This window comes from Opisthocomus hoazin, chromosome 8, assembly GCF_030867145.1.
Source record: "Opisthocomus hoazin isolate bOpiHoa1 chromosome 8, bOpiHoa1.hap1, whole genome shotgun sequence".
Taxonomy (NCBI): Eukaryota; Metazoa; Chordata; class Aves; order Opisthocomiformes; family Opisthocomidae; genus Opisthocomus; species Opisthocomus hoazin.
The window spans coordinates 74,910,135-74,926,255 of NC_134421.1; the positions used below are offsets into that span (position 1 = coordinate 74,910,135).

General features: G+C 53.4%; 1 protein-coding gene across 1 annotated transcript in view; it reads right to left on the minus strand.

Annotated features, from left to right (window-relative positions):
- Positions 1–16,121, minus strand: part of SHANK3 (SH3 and multiple ankyrin repeat domains 3) — a 386,587-nt gene that overhangs the window by 304,742 nt on the left and 65,724 nt on the right. Inside the window, exons 4-5 of the mRNA XM_075428667.1 lie at positions 15,538–15,741; positions 11,725–11,796 (exon numbers count right to left, since the gene is read on the minus strand). Coding sequence (XP_075284782.1) covers positions 11,725–11,796; positions 15,538–15,741 — 276 coding nt within the window. The remainder of the gene's footprint in view (positions 1–11,724; positions 11,797–15,537; positions 15,742–16,121) is intronic.

A 16,121-nucleotide genomic window follows, 5' to 3' on the forward strand; every position in this document is an offset into this window, starting at 1 on the left:
CCACGGAAATGCTCTTGCTCCTGCAAACCACTGCCCACCTGGCTGAACGTGTCTGAGCAAAGCAAATTTTTCACCCAGTGAAAACACTGAAGTTTCAACATTTTCCCGCAATTTGATATAGAAAAAATATCCCTTTTATGAAGCAAAATGAATTCAAAAGTGATTCACTTCAAATTTCATTTTGAAGATTTCCAGTTGGAAAACAGAAAAAGAAAAATCTGAAAATACCAAACAGGATGCAGAAACATGTCCAATTCTTTTCAAAGGCTTCCTAAATAAAATTTCATCACATATTATTTTGCATAATATTTTGATTTTGTCAAAATCTAATTTTCTAGTGGGAAACAATACTTTCGAACCAATTCTGCAGAGGACCCCACAAATCCGCAAACTTGGGACCCACGAGTTGATCTGTGCTGTTTCTCTGACGCGCTGGGGAGACGTGGTAAGAAGTCAGACAGAAAATACCACCAAGATGAAACTTTTCAAGGATGAGACAAATTAATGCTGGGCTGTGACCCTGATCTAAAGCAAATTCCGTCTCTGTGTGGTCAGTCTGCAGAACCAAGCCTAAAACATATAGCACGTTTTTTCTGAACTCAGCACCATCGAGCCACGCCATAAACAAGCCAGGTCACGTATTTAAGATTAGACAGCCATTTCGGAGCACCTCGCCCTCCAGTGTCACTCCATCTCCGCAGACCTGATTAGCTCAGACACAGCCCTGCGGTAAGGCCGCTCCGCTGTCCCCATGCCCGTACGTAACCTGCTCGCCCTGGCTGTCTGCAGCGATGCGCAGACGCGTGCAGGGACGCCAGTGCCACAGGAAATCACAAGGCGATGCACAAAGCCACTAATACGCAATTTAGTTACAAAGTTCAGTCCCCTTAGTGCCCCAGGGACAAGAGTGCAGTAAGGCAAGAGCCAAGAAGAGCCGGGATTCTCCGGGGATGGCTGATGCCACCGCTGATCCCTCGGTGCGGAGCATGGCCCCACTGCCCAGCCCAACCACCGTGCCCACCCCTGGGTGCTCCTCCGCACCCCTCTAGACCACGCCAAACCAGGCAGGGCTGCCAGGACAGACTCTACGCAACCACAGGACAGGGTGCACAAGCAAGGAGAAGCCACTCGGAGGGTAAAGCAGGGCTGGGTCACCCAGAGCAGGAGGTGCGGGAAATGCCTGTGCGCAGCACAAGAACTCCCACAGCACCAACACTGAGCACCGGGGCAGGGAGAGGGCAACCGCCATCGGCTGCAGCAGGGCACAAGCACTGCATCTTCAGGTGGCAAGACGTTACAGAATCACAGAATCACAGAATGTTCAGGGTTGGAAGGGACCTCTGCGGGTCACCCAGCCCAACCCCATGCCCAAGCAGGGTCACCCAGAGCAGGCTGCACAGCACCGCGTCCAGCCGGGGCTGGAATATCTCCAGAGAAGGAGACTCCACAGCCTCCCTGGGCAGCCTGGGCCAGGGCTCCGTCACCCTCAGAGGGAAGAAGTTCTTCCTCGGGTTCAGCTGGAGCTTCCTCTGCTCCAGTTTGTGCCCGTTGCCCCTTGTCCTGTCGCTGGGCACCACTGCAAAGAGTCTGGCCCCGTCCTCCTGACCCCCACCCTGCAGATATTTAGAGGCATTTCCAAGGTCCCCTCGCAGCCTTCTCTTCTCCAGGCTGAACAAGCCCAGCTCCCTCAGCCTCTCCTCGTAGCAGAGATGCTCCAGTCCCCTCACCATCCTCGTAGCCCTCTGCTGGACTCTCTCCAGTAGCTCCTCAAACCCCAAACGTTCCCCCAGCCTGCTCAGTGTTACTTCTCCCCCAACTCCCCTCTCGCCTCTCAAGTAACTGAAAGCAAAATCCCCCTCCTGCTCAGCATCCCGTCAGCTATGCAGAAGTACAGAAACACAGAAGGAAATCACAGCTGCCTGCCAGCAATAGCACAGACGGGACTTGACAACTCCAGCAACCGCCTCCAGGATGCCATCCCAAAATGCCTCTTCCCAACCATCACCCGATTGCGCAGATTTAACCCTGTTCCTTCCACTCTGTTTGTCTACACGCCTCCTCCCAGCAGACGTCCAGGAGACGATGCTAACCTAACCCAACAGATGTGGCTCCTTGCACGGTCCCACCGAACCCGCGGCCAAGAACAGCACTGCCAGTCCCACCAAGAACCGCGCCAGTGGTTGAGGGACGTGTGGAGGCATGAGTCCAGGCAGGGACTCCCCACCACGTGGCCCTTCCCCCAACGCCAGCAGCTTCTGCCCACACAGGCCCCTCGCCAGCAGCTTCCTGGGGCCTCCAGGACAGAGAGGCACCTGTGGGCGCTCCCTGCCCAGGCAAACTCCGCACCTCTGCGCACACAACAGCCGCTCACGGCCGTTCACTGCTGTGCCGCTGTCAGACACTCCCCAGGCACCAGCGCGAAGTTCTGCTCGCGAGGTTCTGCCAGCAACTCTCGTTCACAACCCCAGAAATGCACCCTACCCAGACAGTCAGTGCCCAGCAGCAGTGTGCTCGTTTATGTTTCTACTATTCTAGGTGCTCGCGAATTTAAAACATTTTTTGACAGCAGGAAGTTGCTGCACTCTGTCAACTTTTAATGGTACTTTTTATATTTAGAAAGGAAACTGAAAAGCAAGTGCATGAGCAAAAGGAGAATGCAGAGAGAGGCATCCTTGACTCTGGGATCTGCATTCTCCTGCTGTAGTCGCTTATTTGTCATCATGGTCCTGTGACCACACAGGCATGAACGGGTCAACGCACTGAATTTCCCTCTGGGGGAAATCAATTATTACCCTGCGTTTCCAGATGAAGAGCAAAGAGGGTTCATCTATCCAAGGTCTCAGACCAAATCCACAGCAACGCTTCAAAAATAGTTCATAAAGTCCAGAGACTTCACCAGTTAATTTTTATGTAGAAAAATATTCTCTTTCCATCAGTTTGCCGTGGCCTATCTGCTCTGCAGCTGTTCTGCAGCACGCTCCAGATGTGCAGCTCGGTGCCCACGCTAAGAGGCGGCTGCAATTCATGAACTTCACGCTACGGGGAGAGGGCAGGACGCCAGCACAGCGACTGCTGAGCCTCCCTTGCCCAGCTTTGCTCCTCCAGGTTTGTTCCCAGACCTCAGGGAAAAACAAAAATGCCTAAGAAAACTGAGAATATAGGTAACGAGAAAGACTATTTACCAGAGGCATAATGTTACGGCGTTAGAAGAATCCCATACCCAGGATTTAGGTGACAGCTTTGCTCCACTTACAAACTAACGTGAACTAAGGCATAACAAGGAAAGAGACCAAAAAAAGGGAAAAGTAAAAAGAAGATGGCAACCTAGATGGTGTCTCTGCTCCGGCTCGCAGCGCAGCCTTACTCAGAGCTGTAATACCTCATTTCAGCTGTTAACCAGAATAAAGCTAGAGAAAAATACGCTGTTTCATTCAAGTTCGATATTTCCATGACCACAGACAGAGGCTGCCGTTTCCGTACACGCATTCTGCGCCGGCAGCCTGCTGCTTCCCAGGTAGCTCTACGGCGCTCCATCAACAGCCAGATTTGGGCAGTAACAGGAACTGGATTAGGTAAAAGAGCAGAAAACCGCTAATTGAGACATCCTGGTCACTATAGGCTTGAAATCACTGCATCAAGATCCAGGGACTCTGTTCCTTGGAGGCCTCTCACGCATCTCGCCTTTGCAGCCCAGCAGAGAACTGGAACTCCCCGTCCAGCTCCCCGCTCACGCCCAGCACCTCCCGGCTGTCCTTCAGGTCCCTCAACGAAGCCGTGGAAGGTCAGGGGAGCCTCCGCGGAGGAACCCCAGCTCTGCTCAGGCATCTGCGGACAGGCGGGGTGCGCAGGGCCCCCTCCACAGCCCGCGGGCACCGTTCCAGCTGCTTTGCTCAGAGCAGCCCCCTCGCAGCGCGCCGGTGCAGCCGGACCTGAGGCACCCAGCGTCCGAACCAACACCGAAGCACGGCACAGGTCCGACCAAAGAGCTGAACCGAAACCAGACCAGCGCTGCGTGGCCTCGTGCTGCCATCCCCACCCGTGGCACGGCCATCCCCGCCAGCCCCCTCCTCACACCGGGGCTCCGAGGGAGCTGCTCCCCACCCGGGCATGACCGTGGTGGTTGCTGCAGCCCCAGGCACCAAGCCAACAGCAATTCAATCCTCACTTTGATGTTTTCACTTACATAAGATTTCAGTTACACTAAAGGTATCTCCCACCTTCAAAATGCTCCTGTTTAACCCGAGTTCGCAGCACGACGTCTACCCACAAGCACTTACAAAAATGCATTGGTTAAATGGCCCTTCTGCCAATAGTGCAGAACTCAAGCATGCTTTTTCTGAATCGTTCAGCATCAGAAGCAAAACATACCTCGCTTCCGAAATCAACTCAGACACTACAAATGTGTCACAGCCTCGTCCCTTGCTGGGCACATTATATCCACGTCTCACAATGAAGCAAACGCCGGTATTTACATTCTTCCATGTTGGTTTTTCAGCTTATGCTGCATAAAAAAAGCTTTCCTATCTGATTATTTTCCATTTCAATTTAGCTAGAAACACAGAATATTTTCCTTATTATTTGGACTGATTCACTCAAAGCTGAAAGGAGATTTGAGAACTGAGAAAGTAAGGAAGCTTGTTTTCCTCCCCCAGTCTATGAATAAAACCCTGGTGGGAAAGGAATGAGATCTCATTATTCTAAGAACTTGAGGGATTTGGGGCCAGGTTTTCAAATGTATTAAGGTGACTAGACATGAAGAGAGAGAAAGCAAATGTCAGCCTCCCACTGAAATCAAGGGGAGCTAAGCAGATGCCTAAACCGCTTAAGCAATTTTGAAATCTCACTAGATACTTATTTATTTTCTGGCACTTAAATACCTTTGAGAATTTGTGATGAGAACCACTCATACAAATCAAATCTCCCTTTGTTTAAAAGATTAGTCAGCTTTAAATACAAAAGATACGTACTGCTAACTTTACTTTTCGTCTTCTGTGTCCAGTACATTCAAGCAACATTTAAGTGATAAAGACACAATTTAAAAGGTTATTTTGCTTTAATTTTAATTAAATTTCAGCTGTCATCCAAATGCAGTTTATACAAATCAAAATAAAAAAACAATCAGAAGCCAGTGAAGGCATCGCGTCCCATTTCCTATATGCAAAAATTAAAACCTGAATATATTTATATAAAGCTATCTGACTGCTTAAACAAACACTCATAATGGATCTTTCTGTGAGCAAAAGCACTGTATTTAGTGTGAAGATTATGGTGATTTGCAAATCGATATCTTTGAATGGCTACACTAAGCAGAGCAAAGCAACCTCTCTCTGGGGTGGGGAAAAACCCAAGACCCAACAAAACCACATGCAAACGAAATGGAAGACCAGAGCAAGACTTCCCCTTGCTTTTCTAAGGGGTGTTGTAAGCCTCTCATTTCCCAGGTGCCGTCGCGCAAGCAGCCGCAGCGGCACAGCGCGGGCAGGGGTCGGGGCCCGGGGGCCGCGGGCAGGCGGGACCCCTCTCGCCCCCGCACCGGGACCATCGGGGTCCGTAAGGGAACCGCGACAGCGCTGAGCTCACACCCCCTGCACCTCCCGCCTGCGACCTGGAAACCCTGCGGGAAGCAACCCTGTCTTTGGGATCTTCCTTCTTGCGGGTAAGGGTGCATGGCTTCCCGCAGGGGAGGAGGAGGAGGAGGAGGAGGAGGAGGAGGAGGAGGAGGAGGATGCCCTTCAGCAGAGACAGGAACCAAAGCTCGGGTCTGCCCTCACCCTTTGGGCTGGAGGCACCAGTGCTACCGCCCGAACCGTGGCTCCAACGCCGCAGCTCCGTTCCTGTTTCCTGACCCAAAGCACCTGTCTCAGCAGACGACTCCCGAGCAAACCTGAGGCTTTCTGTTTGCTGACAGAGTGAGAAGAAGGTTGATGCCGGGCGAGCGCCTGGGGACGGGGCGCAGCTCCAGCTGCCCAGCTGGCAGCCACCGTGCCGCAGTCCATTACCCTCCGCTAGCACCAAACCGCAACAAAAATCAACACCCTCCAGAAAAGAAAAGCCCATTGAGAGGAAACTGGTGAGAGGGAACAAGCTTCTCTCTCTTGAATCGAAATGAAAGAAAATAAATGAGATATTCTTCTCGCAAAGAAATTATTCTGTCACTTGCTATTCACCACGGGCTGGGTGCTGGGGGAAGCCAACCGCAGGCACCCGGCTCGGGTGCTCTGCAGGAGCAGAAAGACAACACATCCCCTTCACGCCAAGCGCTTGCTGATGTTTCCACCAATTTCAGTGTCAAGCAAAGACTAATCTTTTCTTGGGGTCCAGTTTTCTCCAAACAGCAGCTGGAATTCAGACAAACCATCGGCTTTCCAGAGCGTGGCAGCTGCCGTGGGGTCACAGGCGCTGGAAGAGGCTGGAGAAGACCACCCTCCTCCGCTGCGCGGCCGTTTGGCCAGCTCTCACGCAGGCCATCAGGCAGCAGCAAGCAGACACCTCATCGGTCCCCGCAGAGACGCCAAACAACCCATTTCACGGCAGATCACAACAGTGTTTAACCGCAGCCTTGGAGGCTGGCTCGGTGCGTCCCCGCACCGGCCTGGAGCATCTCCAACACGCGCAGGACGGAGGCCCTGCCGCGGCCATGCGAGCCCTCGCAGCGGCGCGGGGGCAGCCCCGCCGTCCCGCTGGCAGCACGTCCCCAGCGGGACACCCCCTCCGCACGGCACGCTGCCGGGACCCTCCGGCTTTGGCCGGGAGGGAGCTACCTTTCTTCACAGGAGCTGGTATGGGGCTACATTTTGGATCTGTGCTGAAAACCGTGATGATAAGGCAGGGATGTGATAGGTACCGCTGTTCCGCTCCTCACCCTGCCCCGCCAGCGAGCAGGCTGGGGGGCACAAGGAGCTGGGAAGGGGCATGGCCAGGGCAGCTGACCCAAGGGAAGTCCCAGACCGTAGGATGCCGTGCTCAGCAGTAGAAGCTGGGGAAGGAGGAAGAAAGGGGGACGCTGGAGTGGCGTTTGTCATCCCAAGTCACCATCATGTGTGATGGAGCCCTGCTGTCCCGGACACGGTTGAACACCTGCCCGTGATGGGAAGCAGTGGATGAATTCCTGGTTTTGCTTTGCTTGCACGTGCAGCTTTTGCTTTGCCCGTTGAACTGTCTTTAGCTCAGCCCACCAGTTTTCTCACTTTTATCCTTCCAGTTCTCTCCTAAGACACACTGAAATCCAGGTCTGCTGCTACCAGAGGAGTACGGTGGGCCAGGTGGGCTGCAGTCACCCAGGGCAGCCTTCGCACGCTCTCAGCCATTAGATCCTGCTGTCCTGCCCTTCGTCCATTAGTTGGGTAGAAGAAGTCAGACACAAGTGAGAGTTCTCCTGCAGCAGAGAGGCAGGACGGGCCCCGCTTGCGTCCAGCTTTGAATGCCGGCTGATGAGGTCCGATGCATTTCTTGCTGTAAAGAGGGCCCTGGGACGCAGACGGCACTGGCGGCCAGTGCAAACTAGCGAACAGCAAGACATCACCCTGTCCTCCGTCCTCAGGTCTGGAATCTTTGCCCGAGCCTTGGTCACCTTCAGCCACAAATCCCCCTCTGACCGGGGCGCACGCCAGCCCTCCATCCCGACACCCTCACACGCCGCCTCCGCCAGCACGCTGCACCAGCACACGCGGCCGCTCCTGCATCCAGCCCTAGTGACCCATCTCTTCCCGAGGTCCTTCACAGCTCTCCTGTGCCGTCTCCTCCCCCCAGCATCACCATGGCTGTGGCATTCGCTCCCCTCGCCCAGGTACGCCTCAGGTGAAGATGTCCCCCTGTCCCTCCGAGCCACCATCCCCTCCCCGTGACAACCCCTGCTCTGGCACACCAACGCCAACAGGAAAGGTGGGACAGTCACTCTGTGGACCTGCCGCGGGTGTTGTCCACCAAGCTGACTCTTTCTCCTTGCTTTGTCACCCTCAGTCTGCCTGCGGCCCCAGGCTGCTCCCGCCCAGCCCCACGCCAGGGCTGCCGCTCCTGCGAGCGTGCGGTTTGCAGCACGAGAGGATCGCGCTTCTGGCTCTTCACTAACGTCAGTCACCTACAGCAGCAACGGCACGCGCGCTCCTACCAATTAAGTGTGTTTTAAGTGTGTTGCTTCTTTGCCCTTCAAGGTGGTAATAACCCAGGTCTTCTGGCAGCACAGCGTCCTTTGTGGACGTTTTGGTAAATGCCAAGATTTTTCTGCACAGAGTTTCATTTGTAAGCACAATGCGACTGCCCTTTTCTAACATGCATTTTTTTGCCCTCCCATGTCTAAATGGTCTACTGCAATTCAGTAGGAAAAACACCTGTAAGAAATGTCACTGCCTGCAGATCCCAAGCGGCCCAAGGGACCGAGGCTGACTGACTGATTTTACGAAGTCACTTTGTTGCTGCTAGCAGTACGAGAAATCAGCTTCCCCACCTCTTAGAACAAGCCTGCTGGCGCTCAGAAAATGAGTTGTATTTATTTTTCTGATTTTTCTCTTTTAATGGCAGTTAAGAATCATGTTTCAAGGTCATTAAGAGATTCAAGTTGTGTATCCTGCCACTAAAAGTCAGGCTCTGATCTCTGAACATTTTCATACTTTGCTCTCATTCAGATCAGCCCACTGGCCACAGGCCTCAACATTTCGCACATGCCACGGCCCCAGGAGCGGTCCCACCATCCCGTCAGAACTCAGCTAATGCTTCAGAGTCCTTTAAACTACCACATCTCAGAACAAACAGCGTTTCACTGCCCAAGCAACCAGGCACCGCCAAAATCACACGGAAGCCTCACGCCTCGAGCAACGCATGCGGTCTGCACCAACCTCAGCGGCATCACCGCCGTGCATCTGCTTCCCCGGAAGGAAACATCGGTCCCTGCAGGCCCCGGCAGAAGCAGAACCCCGCAGCAGCCGACGCAACGCGGAGGCCCGTACAAGCCTGCCGTTCCCCGAGCCGGCCCACCGTCATCTCCTCAGCGCACGCTCGACCTCCCGTTGGTCCTGCCCTGCTGCCCGCCCCTGCAGCATCGCTCTGGGGGCTGGTGTCCCCCCGTGGCCCCTCGCCCTGGCGCAGACACAGCAGAAGCGGCACAGCAGATGGGGCAGAAGCAGGCAGCACCGCGCTCTTCGCTCGGCGTCTGTTTTCCCTCTGCTCTGCCCGCCACCGTCCCAGAGAAGAGCCCGCGTCCCTCTGCTCTGCGCCCGTCCCCCTCTCACCCTCAGGCCAGCTGCGGGGCGGCCGCGCTCGCCCTCTCCCAGCGATACAGCGCTGGTCTGGGCCGGGCAGGAAAGTCACGACGATGGCGGCTCTCAGCGCCAGCATCGCTCCAACGGGTGGCTGGCACGAGCACGAGTACAGCTCCCGCTCCACCGCCTCCGTCGCGCTGCGGGAGCAGCCCCGGGGCAGGACGAGGGCTCCTCTTCCACCCCACAGGCACCGCAGCCCACGGTGCCCACGGGCTCTGGGAAAAGGCCAGCCAAAGGAAACGCTCCTCAGCACCCTCCTGACGCAGGCAAAAGGGAGCGGAGATGCAGGATCTTCCTCAGATGCTGTATTTTATCAGCAAGGGATGGTTTAAAAATAAGGAAACGACATGAAGGAGATTTGTTTTTTAAGTAGAAATGAAAGCATGGAGATTAAGTGAATATTTAATAAAATGCATTTATGCTACTACACGCTCGTAGGGGAAGTCCTCGGTCCACTGGCAAGGCTCAGGAGGGCTGTGATTCACGCTTCCTGGCGCCAGGAAGATGCCGAGAGCTTTCCAGATTTGCTGCCTGGATATTCTTATGCCACCAGACAGAAGCCTCGTGACTTCAATCTTCATGAGTCAAACCCGAACCCTAGCAGTACTTTGTGTCTTGTTTCTGCAGCTCTGCGAACAGAAGACAGAGGACTTGCTTCTTCCCGTGAAGAAGATTTTCACCTTTGGGGTAGGTCAAGCCTTTTGGGAGAAGGTCTTCTTCCCTTCTGCTTTACGTCTGTGGCTCCACCCAGCTCAGCTCTTGCTGTTGTACCCATTAACTGAACATTTACAACCCTCGCCTGCGCCTCTCTTGCAGAGCAGATGTGACCAGAAGGGAAGGACCACCCTGCAGACCCGCAGCAGGACCCACGCGCAGGCGCCCTGTGCCCAGCAGCAACGCAAGCTGCCGGGAGGCCCAGGAGGAGGCACAGCACCCGGGTGCACCTCCGTGGTCACCCAGTCCTGGGCACCTCCTGCGCCCGTCCCCGAGCCGCTGCTGTCAGGCGAGAACAGCCGAGCAGCTGAGAAGGGTCCAGGCAGGCAACGGCACGCGTCTTGTCAGCGGGCAAAAGGGAAAGGGCCAAGAGGCTGCCCAGCCCTCAGCGAGAAGCACTCGCTCTGCACAGGGTTTTCCGAGGCAGCTTGTGATGGACCACAAGGGAGCTAGCAGGGAGCCCTGGGGTTCTGGCCAGTCCCACATCCTTTCTAAAGAAGAACCCCCAAAGCCTCTCCACACGGCTTTCCCTAGCACAGTGCCTTCCACACACGGGCAATCCCCATGAGCCTCTCCACACCACCACTCCCTGCCCCAGCCCCTTCCCACAGACTCTCCCAGAAAATGTGTTGGATGGGGGCTGAGGGTGTCCTTGTGCCACCCAGCAGTTCAGATGCTGCCCAGTGCGTGCAGCCACCACGCTGCTGGAGCCCACCTCCTTCCTCCTGTCTCGCAGTTCCCATGCACCGCTGGCCTCGGCCTCCCAGGAACCATCAAAGCCCCCACGGGGCCACATGCCATCTCAAGGCACAATTATTAGTGGCAGCAGAAATCTTCTGATGGTCCCAGACCTCTCCACAATTATCGTTCCTAATTTCTTAGGCAAGAGGTGACACCACGCGACCACCGCAGCTGTCTGGGGAAAGAGCAACCCAAGAGGGCATCCAGGCAACACGTGCCCAAAGCCTGGTCACCGTTAGCACCCCTGGCCTTCCAGCTGTGCCAGCTGGGGCATCCCTGGCTGCACAGCCCGCTGGTTTTGGTGGGGTGCCTCTCCTCCCAGGAAACACCCATGCGTGCACAAGCACTGTTCCTGCCACACTGCCTGTTCCCCAGACACTCGGTGCCTGCACCATTAATCTTGATTCGTGCCTTGATCCCTGCCCACGACACGTGGGGGCTGCAGCAGTCCAAGAGTGCTTTCCACTTCACGTGTGGATCCTACCAGTGAAATCCTGACCCAAAGGCATGGGTTAAAGCCAGAGACAAGGCAACGAGCCCGCGTGCAAGGCGGAGGCGTGCGGCAGCCTCTCGCCGGGGGAGGGAAGCCGTGCTCCTCAATGCGCACCGTTGTGCTCTCCAGGCATTTAGTGACTCCTCCATGCCAGAGAATAAAGCTTCTCTTCAGCCTGCCCGTCATGTGTTCCTCTGCCTCACCACCCCACAGAAAGCTGACCCCACGCTCTCCTGCAGAGCCCAGTCCGACCCCACACCTGCCTGCAAGCACACGTAACCAGTGCAAGTCCACCCCTGTGTGGGGACCCTACCACGGGCCGACGGGGTCCTTCAGCTTGCACCCCTGCCTAAACCACCCCAGGCTTCGGCAGGCACCACCCACGCCTCAGGAGTGCTCTGCAGTCTGGCAAGCAGGGAAGACTGAAACGTCCCAAGACCTGTTACCCTCTCTGCGGCAGGCCACCACCATGCTGAGCACGCTACCAGGCCTTCCAGCTCGCCAGCTAGACCCCAGTCTTACCTTGGTGTGGAGCTTGGCGAACTGCTTGTCATCCAGCAAAGTCTGGGTGTACACACGCCTTTTGTACCGGAACTGCAAGAGGGAAGAATGTCAGATATGAGATGAACAAAACCCACTCAGCATCAAACCGCTCTCCAGCAGCTCCAGTAAACATCATCTTGCATGAAGACATTCAGCCTAGATCTGAAAACAACAACAGAGACAGAATACACTGTTCTCCTCCGTAATTTGCTCTAATAGTTAATTGCTTTCCTCACTAAAGAAATTCTGACCAGTTTTTCATATGAATCTGTCTGGCGTCTGCTTCCAGACGGTGTGGGCTTTGTTCTGCTTCTTCCCAATTAATTAGAGATCCCTCTAACAACAGAATGGTTTTCTCCAGGACAGTTCTTATGCAGGTGGTCCAGAGCCGACTTCCCTGTAAGCAGGCTGAGCTCCAAATCTCTCACTGAGGGATATTCTCTTCTGTTCTCAGATCACTTCTGCTGGACTTTTCTGTACCATGCCTCTTTCCAATGTCCTTTCAAGTACACCAACTGCCATCCACACACTGCTCCAATCCCAACCACTTCCACCCCAGCCACGCCTAAAACCAACTCACTACTTGTCAGGGTGCACACTGAAGGATTACAGGGTCATGCTGTGCCACAGCATCACACTGGAAACTGCTGTTAGATTTCTTGACCAAAAGGCTTAAAAATTTTCTTCAGAAAATTTGTTATCCACAATGAGAGTCCTTCCTCTGTGAGCAACCCTCTGTGAGCAACCCTTGTATGTTTGTCATTTGGCTGACTTAGAGCATACTTTGACGGGACACTCACCAAATGACCTAGACAACGCAGCCAACATTGTTATATTCTCTGCCAAACTTTGTGTAATCAGACTTAATCAGCAGTGATTTTACATTTACACCCAGATTGCTCGGGGCGACCACATCAAGCTTGACATTGGTCCCTAAGAAACCCCGCTAGAAGTACATCCATGCAGTGATGATTGCAGTGACAACTGCTTTTATCATTGATTAGTTAGCCAGTGGCACTTGACCTACTGACGTTTTACAGTGCTAATCCTGGAGTATCATGCACAACAAATTCAAGTACCCCCAGGTGGCTGCTACCTTTGTACAGTTATCTTTATGAAGCAGAATTACAATTTCCTTAAAGAATTAAATTGGGTTTGTTTGACTAGATCTTTTTTCAATGCATCAATTGTATTCTGAGATTCTGAATTGCCATGAACCTAATCCTCCATCAACATTTCATTATTTCAGCTGCAACTGACACCAAATTATCTTTGGGCTGCAGTTTCTAAGCTCATCCCACTTACTTTTCGATACTGGCAAAATATTAGCACATTCTCCGTCTATCACAAACCGGTACTACTGGGCAGATAATTTCTTACACAATTTTTTTTTTTTATTCATTCCAAGGTAAAAACTGTCTTGCCCACTGATTTACAGACGTTGGTACTTTCCAGACGCTGCCAGTGTCGGGCATCCTCTGTGCATCCCTGCGCAGTCACGCAAGCGTCCTTCAGCGGCTCCTCTTCGTGCGCAGCACCGCGTCACAGGGCCTGCGGACGAGCCCCGCTGCCAGCTGCTGCCTCCCAGCGCTGGGCCGCGCGCTGGCTGAGCTGCGCAGGCTGCTCTGCGCACCGCTCGCTTTCGGCTGCCGTCCCCAGCGCGCCGGCTCGGGGGGACTCGCCCCGGGGAAGGTCCCGCGGGGCTCCCGGCTGCCCCACGCTGCGCAGGCAGGGGCCCGGCAGTGACCCGCGGGGCAGCTCTGAGAGAGGGAAGCCGGGCTACGTCGGCCTCGACGCGAGAGCGACGTGCACCGCCACCCAGGCGCACGGCAAAAACCTCGCCTGAGAGGAGCCGAGTTGTACGACACGGAGTCAGCTGCTCAAAGCCGAGCAGCAAAACTTCTGCAGAAGCAGCTGAAGCCGGCAGCCGACCCTAAGCTAGCCACATGCCAGCGGCTGTGCTCCAACAGCTCGCCTGCGGAGCGGGCAGGCACCGGGAGGACATACGGGCACGAGGATTTCCAAATCCCATTCAAATTTACAAGGCCCGTGAACCGAACGTGTGATGATTAATAATGGTGAGAACACAATGGTGTGTTTGGCATGCAAACACAATAACTGCCTCATTAAGGACACAATTTGCTTCTGACAGTAGACAGCAACAAGTAAGGCAATATGGGGTACAGTCAGCAGCCTCGAGCGCACGGGAGGGTAACTGGATCTCAGCAGACGGGCAGGCAGACCCCACCGCATGTTGCCCGACACCAAAACACTGCGCTGCAGCTGCTGTTGTATCTCCACAAAGGGATCTGGAGCCCCCGCAGCTCTCCCTGGCATAGAACAGAGCCAGCATCCCACCGCTCCACGTTGCTACTGCACATGCCTCCTTTATAATGTAATTTTTCTGTCAATATGCACGAACCCCTCCTTTATCTGATCACCTTCATATGCAGCCCTGAGGGCTAATTTATCTTTTGGGTTCAAGAAACCTCAATGGTGTCAGCACAGGATTTATGCCTCGTAAATGGATTCCAGGTTTTTGTTTTTGCAAAAGGATTCTCCAGTGCTCAGCTGCCATTCCTATCAAGTTATGAAGAATTGAAATGACACACAACAAATTTCCATGTCAAGTCTGCATTTAGATGTGTGTGCTAAGACATTAAGCGTGGACATTATGCTAAATTACACACAAACAAAGCATTAAAGCTTGTATAAGGAACATTAAGGAATTTACTACCTCATAGGTTTATTTGCAAGCATTCTTAATGTTGTTCCAAATGTATTTGTCTACATTAAATGTTAGTTTGCTAAGAAATTGTGCTGCACTTTCTTTCCAAATTAGTCAGGATTAGTTATAACAACAGCATTCACGCTCGCATTTATAAGAGCTCGTGCAGCTTAAGGATGCGATGCTTTCTAAATAGACTTTGTGGGTAAAATATAGCACAAGTCCCCTAAAGTTAGAAGTCCGTGTGCAGGTAACTTGAGTCCCATTACAGGCAGTGGGGATGGCCCCAGCGACAGTCAGTGGAGCCCAAGAAATGCTGCAGGCCACCTGAGAACAAACACCTACACGTGATCACCTGAATCTCAGCCCAAGGCAGAACCTATAGCGAATGTAAATACAGAGTTAATTCAGTTCATTTCTGCTGTAGTTAATTTTCTGGAACAGCAAATAGTATAGATTATCCTCCACGCTCATCACACAAAGGAGGTCCTTACAGGGACAGTCACGTGCTGTCAAAGCACACAGTTGTGATCCAGTCTCCATAGTAACTGTAAACTAAATAAAATTTCAAACTCAAGTCCTTCAGCCTCATATTCAAAGAGCTCCCTATGATTTCCCATCTGTACCTACGAGACTGGCTTTCCCTCCGTTACTGCAATTTCCCATGACAGTTATGTGCCACCAGAAAAAAAGAAATTTTGATCAACAGGGTCAGAAAACAGGGAAGCTGTTTCATAGGGCTATGACAGATGTTACGGAGCTCTCCAGCAGAGTCACGAGCAACCAAAACTCAAAGGCATTTGACTCAGCTTTCCCTCAATGAATTCTCCATGAGTAAACATACACCCACACAAATTTCTACACTTTCACTTCTGGAAGGGGAATGGGAAAAAAAAGGGGAGGGGGACTGGGGGCATTAATATCTGTGGTGTCTACAGAGACTGCAGTGGAAGGGATCATAGAAGTCCTGCATACTTATGCGCATATATATATATGTATGTGCATATATCTACATACATATAAATAGATGAAAACACGTTTAAAAAAGAAAAAAAGATGGCTACCTCCAAGTAGGGGACAGGAGTGTCTGGATTCAGGGGGTACTCCCTCAGCAGGCGCTCCTCATCCAGAAACTTCCCAGCCCTGCCGTTGAAGGCCGGCTGGAAGAGCCCGTAGTTCAGAACATCCTTCAGGCTGTGGTTCAAAATGCAGAGGATGCGCTGCTTGGAAACCCACACTGGCACATCTGGATTCAACCGTAGACACTTCTGTGGAGAGACACGGAGGGCAGTTAGAGCCGAGCATCACCACGGTCCTGCGCCCCACAGCTGCACCCAGAAGCAGTCACAGTAAGAACGAGGGGATGGAAAGTCACACTTTCCCACCTCCCCCTGCCACCGCAGCAGGTTTCCCTAGCACTGTAGGCAGCTTCCCTCCCTCCTCAGGACCCTGCTGTAGGTGCAGCCTGCTGTAGGTGACCCTGCTTTGGCAGGGGGGTTGGACTAGATGACCCACAGAGGTCCCTTCCAACCCCTACCATTCTGTGATTCTGTGATTCTGTGACCTGAGTCATCAAATATTGTATCTCCTACAGCTGTGGCCCCTGCTGCTGCCCTCCCGGCTGGCTGCGGGGCTGGGGCCGTGGTGC